The following is a 7500-nucleotide window of genomic DNA, read 5'->3' as shown; positions in this document are numbered from 1 at the left end:
CCATTTGTTCCATAATAGATTTCTTGCTCAATCAAAAACTACACCACGAGTACATGGTAATGGTATTAGTATTATAAGTACTCATACCGTGGTCTGGGTGAATACTCAATTCTGATTGGCTGCAGGGTGTCCATAAAAAAGTGATGTAGGACACCTACTAAAGGAGTTTCGGTGAAACTGACTGTTTACTGTTCTAAATCAATGCGCTACATTAAACAAAAAGGAAATGTGAATCTGTTATTTCCAACTCGTCCTCTGAACATCACAGGATGGTGCTAACACACAAGCTGCAAGAAATAAGTTTTAGTGCCCCTCTGAACTGACTTTGTTTCACAGCGAATAACGTTATCTCACATCCCGTTCACTGTTCAGGTCGCTACTTCAGGCTGTGGCCGACAGTAACGTTACTGTCGCGGATAAAAAAGTCGTAATATTGTTTTGGGGACAATAAACTAATGATTTCAAAATATGTTATTTGGCAAGTGACCATGGTATAAGCGGGTTAATGCCCTTCGAGGTGTCCATTGTCAGGTATTAATGGACTTCAGCGGAGGCAACGCGCGTCGGCCTGTTCACGCCTCACCGTCGTCCATTAATACCTGACAATGGACACCTCGTCGGGCATTAACCCTTACTTAAACTGGAGGTGACCATGCTTTTTTTTTAAAGCTGTGGCCCCCATTCTTTGGAACGCTCTCCCCTTATCATTCCGATCTCTAGACTCCTGTGATGCTTTTATGAAACAGCTTTAAACGTTTTTATTCAGAAGGTTTTTGGTTAGCCTATCCGAATAGCTAATAACTTTATTTGTCTCTGCTGCTGTTGTGATTTTAATCTTGTCAGCCCTGTGCTGTATATTGTTGGCTTTTTTTGGCTTGCATTGTGTAATTGTGCTAAACATTAAAATCTGTAAAAGGTGCTATAAACCTTACTTACTTACTTACTTACTTATTATTTTAACGTCAATGTACTAATTTTTATGTATTAAAATGCCACAATGTAAAAAAGCCTTCAAGCTACAACAAACAATATATCAATGGAAAGGTGTTACATAAAATGGTGAACCCGGGGCGCCCTGGTTGCTCACCTGGTTGAGCGTGCGCCCCATCTACAAAGGCTCAGTCCTTACCGCAGCGGCTGCAGGTTCAATTCCGCCCCGCGGCCCTTTGCTGCATGTCATTCCCCCTCTCTCTCCCCTTTCCTATCTTCAGCTGTCCTGTAAATTAAAGGCCTAAATTGCCCAAAAAATGTATGAAAATAAAATGATGAACCCAACGAGAATGATCACCCAACTCCACTGTGAGGTTATAATAGTTTCATGTTTCTCTCAGTTTTTATTTTATTTTAGCTTTGACTTTTTAATTTCTTTTCAGCTTATTTTAGATAGAGTAGAGAGTGTGTTTGCTCATTTTAGTTTGGTTTTAGTTTTTCATAAAGGTTTAGTTTTAGTTGGTTTTGTTAGGACAAGGCATAATGTCTCAGAAGTATGTTTACATTTACATATATCATGGCTCAGAGAATTGGAGGACGCAAAAGCAGAGACAGCCAGGCAGTGGTGAGCTTGAAGATTTAATCACAAGAAAAAAAAACAAAAAACAGGAGTTACAGGGAACAGGAGTACCGACTAACACACACAATATCCAAAAACAGAAACAATGACCTGACAACAGACAAAGACAACACAGAGACTAAATACAAGAGGTAATGAGGAAACAAGGGACAGGTGACACTAGGGATCAGGAACAGGTGAAACACATTAGGGCTGGGCAGACAATCAGACAGGCGAGGGACAAAAATAGAGACTTCAAAATAAAACAGGAAACACTAACAACAGAAACTCACAACCATGACAACATACAAAATACATGGTTGGAAAACTGTGTAGGAATGGCCATAATGGTTAATCTTTGTGCTACTTTAGTGTCCGATGTGAAGTGATTGCGGCCCAGCACCAAACAGCAGACAGACAAAGTAAACAGCTAGCTGGAGAACATAGTGGAGCATTGAGCAGCTACATAGCCTGATATTTCCCTCAGGAGCTGGTGGAGAGAAAACGGAGCTTAATAATACGAGTTTTAATGGAGTGTGAGTATTATGGATTACTGACAGTCAATTGACACGTTGCACTATGGATTTGAATTTTACTGTAGGTGTGTAGGTCTACTGTCTAAACTAAACTAAACCTCATGTGTCAAGCCTGTAATGGTCAATCATAACTGGGCTTTTTCGAAAGTTTTTGTTCTTTTTCAATGTTTTTGCTACTTTTTTCTGAGCTTTTGTCGCCTTTTTCAAGGGCTTTTTTGGACAATTTTTTGATGTGTTTGTCACCTTTATTAAGTTTTTTGGGCAATTTTTTCAGATTTTTTGTCTCCTTTTTTTGGCGCCTTTTTCAGGTTTATTTGGACAATTTTTTTGAAGTTTTTGTCGCCTTATTCAAGTTTTTTTTTTTTTTTACACAGTTTTCAACGTTTTTGTCCCCTTTTTTAAAGTTTTTTTTTTTACAAGTCTTTGGCGCTTTTTACAACATTTGTCGCCTTTTGATGTTTTTGTCGCTTTTTTTAAATACATGCATACATGTCCCGGGACCTCCCTAGATAGCTGGAGATCTCAACCCCAATATTGAACCCAAAGTTACGCCCTTGCGCGTTCAAATTTAATTTGATTCAAAGTGGTTTGTTTTTAGACAATATAAATGTAGCATGCCTGTTTTATTTTTGTCGTACTGTGAGATTTTTTTTAACGTTTATGTTTAAAAAGTAGTCCCAAGTATTTTTTTGGAAAGCACACGCCTTCATCCTCCCACTATGGTTTCCTGTTGACTCACTGGCTAATGAATGTAATGTTGATGTGGTGGAGTAATGAGCCTGTGTGGAAGCACAGCTCATGTCTAGAAAACAGATAGATGTTTTTGTTGTTGAGCTCAAGCAGTTGAGACTCTGTCTACCACACATATACACACACAGTCTGGCTAGAATCACTTTTATTGCTTTGTTATGTTAACGGTCAGTGATTTAAGGCTGAAGATGATGTCATCCTCCTCATCATGGTTACTAAATTGTTCCTCTGTTCATGTTGGGGCTATTAGTAATGGTGTGTGACAGAGGCTATGGTGCTGTAGTATGTTAGTACATGAGCACAGTCAATTGCTCGCGGAGTCTCTCAGTCTTTGTGCCTTCCTCCAGCTGTTCCTCCGGCTCTTTCTTCTTCTTTAATGAGCCTGTTTGTTGGATTGATCTAAGCCCAGATCTGGCCCAGCCAATAGCTTTATTTTGCTGTCAATGAATTATTGGCAAGAGACATTTATTCGTGTGTCTTGTAGGTTTTAGCTTACACAGTTATGTGTTTCCAGCAGCGGCTGGCAATAACAGTTTGTGAGAAGAACAAACTCTGTAGTTTGCATTAGCAGCAAATAGGCACTTTGGCTGACCTGACACAGCAAACCATTTTCAGCTACAGAAACTTCATTATTTGACGGTTGAGTTTTCATTGTTTGACATTGATATTTAATTTTTGGTTTCACCTTTCATGGCCATTTTTAAGTGTGTTGTTAATGTCTGGCTGTCCGGTCACACTTCCGTCTTCAGTCCAGATCGCTCTTGTTCAATAGAAAGGACTTTATTGACAAGGGCACATGTTAACACAGATTAGCAGTGAGCAGCCACTGAACTGGTAAATTCAATCAAAGTAGTTGCATATGTTTAAGCTCAAGCAGTCTCTTGCTTTCTCCTTCAATAAAACTCCAGTCAGTCCCATGAATCGTGGAGCTGAAATGGCCCTGTGGTTAACACGACACAGGCCAAACCACGGGCGTTTTATGGCTTTTGAAAACAGAAATATCTCAGCTTTCTAACTTCTCTCTGCCCACATGCACAGACCATTATTTTTTAAATCACGCAAAGATATAGTGAGGAGGATAATTATAATATATAATTCTATTATATTGCATGGTCTTACCCAACCAAAATGTACAAATGTTTTGACTTTCAAAGTGTTAATTTAGATCTACAACATTAGCAGTTGTAATAAGATGAATTTAAATGAATGTTTGGAAATAAATAAATGTGTTGTGCATATGGCTGTAGGAAAAGCAATTATTGGAATATAAAGAGTTTGGAGTGTGGTGTCTATTTTTCATCTTTTTCAAAACCAAAAACATATGCGTGAAATTGTAAGGAAAGGATTAAATAGTGTATACGTTAGTGTGCCTGACTAACTACTATAACCTGCAGTTGTAGCCGGTTGTTAGGCTTGCGAGGCCAAGGAGCACATGAACTAGGTTACATTAGTTTGTGGGGTTACAGGTTACATCCAAATAAAATTCCCTTCACAAAAGCACATTTACTGTGTGGTACAGAATAACCCCTCTGTGGAGAAGCCAATTCTTGAAACGATCATAGTTTAGGCTAACGTTAGCTAAAAAGCTACTGTCATGCTCTTTAACCCCAGCAACATTAGCTAAGATAACGCTATGTTCACCAAACACATAACAGTCACATTCAGCGAAATAACAGACTGATTTGACATTTCTCCTTATCAAACGTACAATACTGGGACTGAAGTTGTAGCTCGACACTGCAATACAAAACAATACTGTTTTAGTTGGCGCAACATGTCTTCCTGGGACACATAGCTTTTTAGCCTCAATCTCTTAGCCTGATATCATGTGGCCTGTGTAGCCATCAAAAGCATATATTTAAGACCTTTTGACAGGGTTCTAGTTTTAAAAAACAAGTAATCTGGAAACATGAACAACTCAGCGGGAGGCTGCATTTTCAACCAACTCCTGAAGTTTTAATTAAACTGTTAGCCTAATTACTGTAGCTAGCTAGATACAGCTAGTTGTAGTTGTCATTTAAAGCGTGATTTATGCTTCTGTGTTAAATCTACGCCGTGGTTACATACGTAGGTACGTGGAGGCACCGACCCTATGCCGTAGCCTGACGACCTCTTGAAAAATGTAGCCACGCGTCGCCGTGACGCACGTCGCTCGGCCGTGGCTTGGTAGCATTGCATTTCCCACGACTCATTTCCTGGTTCTCCTTCTCCATAAACAACATGAAATCAAGGAGTGGGTTAACTTTTTCTGCTACACCGTGGTCAGAAAGCACAGGAGAGACACTGTGTTTCTCTCACTATGACCCTAGAGTCGGTACTCGCTCTGAATCTAATCCCCGTCACTCTCTCACTCTTTCTACCACACACACACACACACACAAACACACAAACACGCCGGCCCTGCTATTCTCTTAAAGAGATCGACGCACACACCAACGCACAAGTATAAACTTCAGGCCACTTACCTAGACTATGGTGAAAGCTCTGCGTGGAGCCTTCGCCGAGCCCTAAATCATGCTTTAGCCGGCAAAAGCAACGGTTGCTATCTAGAAATAAGAAGTGTGGTTTTGTCCAGTGGTGTAGTCTACATGATACGCATGTATACGCAGTATACCCACTAAGAAAGCTCCAGAATTTCCATATACCCACTTAAAAATGTGCAATGGCACGTAACAACATACTTTCCATTATAATTTTGAATATTGTAAATTGTCATCTGCGTTTTTTTTTCAACCCGTTCTCATTCCGAACTCGTAAAATAAGGACGTTTGGACAGCGGCTGTCAGCGTCTGATGGGACGAAAAAGGCGTCTTTCAGCGTGTTTGTGTAACGCACTGGGGAGAGCAGCAGTTAGATAGGATTTAGCGAGTAGTATGTAAGGGCGAATTTCCCCGTATGGAGGTTGGTTGGGGTGGTGGATGGGTCAAACAAACACAGGACTTTCACCCAGGAGAGCGGGGTTCTTGTCACGCTTGCTATAGTCGCTTTTTATTTTCCTCCCGCGTGTCACAGAACCGTACGCCCACCCACGACCTTTTCCTTAACATAACTGCGTCAAAAGGGATGGCAATAGTCCCGACCAAGCGCGTTTACTTATAGCGCTAAAGGAGACTTTTAGCGTCAATAAGAACGACAAAGGCACCTGACCAAGCGTCTGTATTTTACGAGATGAGTGTGAGAACCTGTTGTTTTTTTCTTCACATAGGCTAAATAAAGGTATTTTTACCGTAAATTGGTGCATAAAAGTGTCACAGAATGCAGGATATGAAGTCTTTGACGCTCAAAATTTCCCTGGGGAGGACACCCAGACCCCCCACTATGATATGCCGCCCCCCCTCCAAAAAGACCCATTCTGGCCCATACATATACATTACAGTAAACCCACTACAATACATTAGACCACACCACTGGTTTTTCTACCTCTGTCTGAAAGAATTTCAAGAGGTAACTCTGCCGCGAGTGTTGTTGTAACCTGTGCCGTGTGAGAACGGAAAGCTTGACTGGAGGGGAGAGAATTGTCAATGATGACAGTGGTGCGGAAAAGTCTGCTTCTACTTTGTCTTATAACTCTCTGTTTCTGCTGTTTCACATGTAATGTAGTGGTGCTTTAAAGAGTGTTGAAGTCAGTCTCTCTCTCTCTCTCTCTTCTTTGTTTTTTCTCCAGGTCAGCCTACCAAATGACTCCAGCTGTGTTGAAGAGATCTTGCGGGTATGTACGCACGCACGCACACAAGCACGCACACAAGCACGCACACACACACACACACACACACACACACACACACACGGAGTAATTGCACTGATTATCAGCTGTTTTCTGTTTGCTCACTTAGACCTTTGTCTCTCTCCAGAGAGTCTGGCTTTAGGAAGAAAGGACAGGGGAGGGGGGGAGAGAAAAAGAGAAGCAGAGGGAGAGAAAAGAAGGAGATCTGTTGGCTCAGGTCAATGATTATACAAGTTTTTTTTTTGTAGGATGACTTCATCACACAACTCCTTCCACAATGTTCTCCTGTCCTTTACCCTCCTTTCATCTCTCTTTGTCTCCATTCTCCTCTTTTCCTATCTGCGTTTCATCAAAATTACATCAAGCAACATATTTTTTTCCACAAATTCACATTTTTTTTCTCTGTCTTTTGTTGTTTTGTTACTGTGTTCCTTCAGGGTGATGTCAAAACAGAAATGTGTTTTTTTTTTTTTTCGCGAATCTTTTCAGTCAAAAGACAAGGCCTTCTTTGACTGCTTCGTGTCAGGTTATCACTTTCTTTTCCTCTCTGTATTAGTCTCTATCTCCTCTCTATCTCCTTTGTCTCATAACTCCCCGTCTATCTTCCTCTCTTCATCCCTCTTTGCCCTCTGTCATTCACCTCTTTCTCTCCTTTTCACAAATCAATATGCTGGCCAACAGGCTGTGTGACAGTGTGCTGTGAGCTGCATGAAAAGCCTTTGTCAATAATATCGGTGCGCTATTGAATTCAGTGTGTGGTTTTTAGCCGTGTCAAGTGGAAAGATCGGGGAGTTCAAAATGTGAGGTGAATCAGAGCGGAGGCCTGCGGTTCATTTTTTCCCTTTCTGTGACGGCACAGCTACAAGCCGGTTGTCACAGAAACATTGTTGTTTTGGATCTTTTCACAATTCAAGGTAACAGCTGTGTATCAGAGATATTGT

The 7500-nt window shown here is 40.9% G+C and overlaps 1 protein-coding gene across 2 annotated transcripts in view; it reads left to right on the top strand.

Moving 5' to 3' along the window:
- The window catches only part of aff2 (AF4/FMR2 family, member 2), a 237628-nt gene that overhangs the window by 112825 nt on the left and 117303 nt on the right, over positions 1–7500 (top strand). For both annotated transcript variants that reach the window (XM_036005808.1, XM_031280093.2), the window contains exon 5: positions 6500–6544. In XM_036005808.1, coding sequence (XP_035861701.1) covers positions 6500–6544 — 45 coding nt within the window. The remainder of the gene's footprint in view (positions 1–6499; positions 6545–7500) is intronic.

Source organism: Sander lucioperca, chromosome 1, assembly GCF_008315115.2.
Source record: "Sander lucioperca isolate FBNREF2018 chromosome 1, SLUC_FBN_1.2, whole genome shotgun sequence".
Taxonomy (NCBI): Eukaryota; Metazoa; Chordata; class Actinopteri; order Perciformes; family Percidae; genus Sander; species Sander lucioperca.
This window is presented reverse-complemented; position numbering and strand designations above follow the sequence as displayed.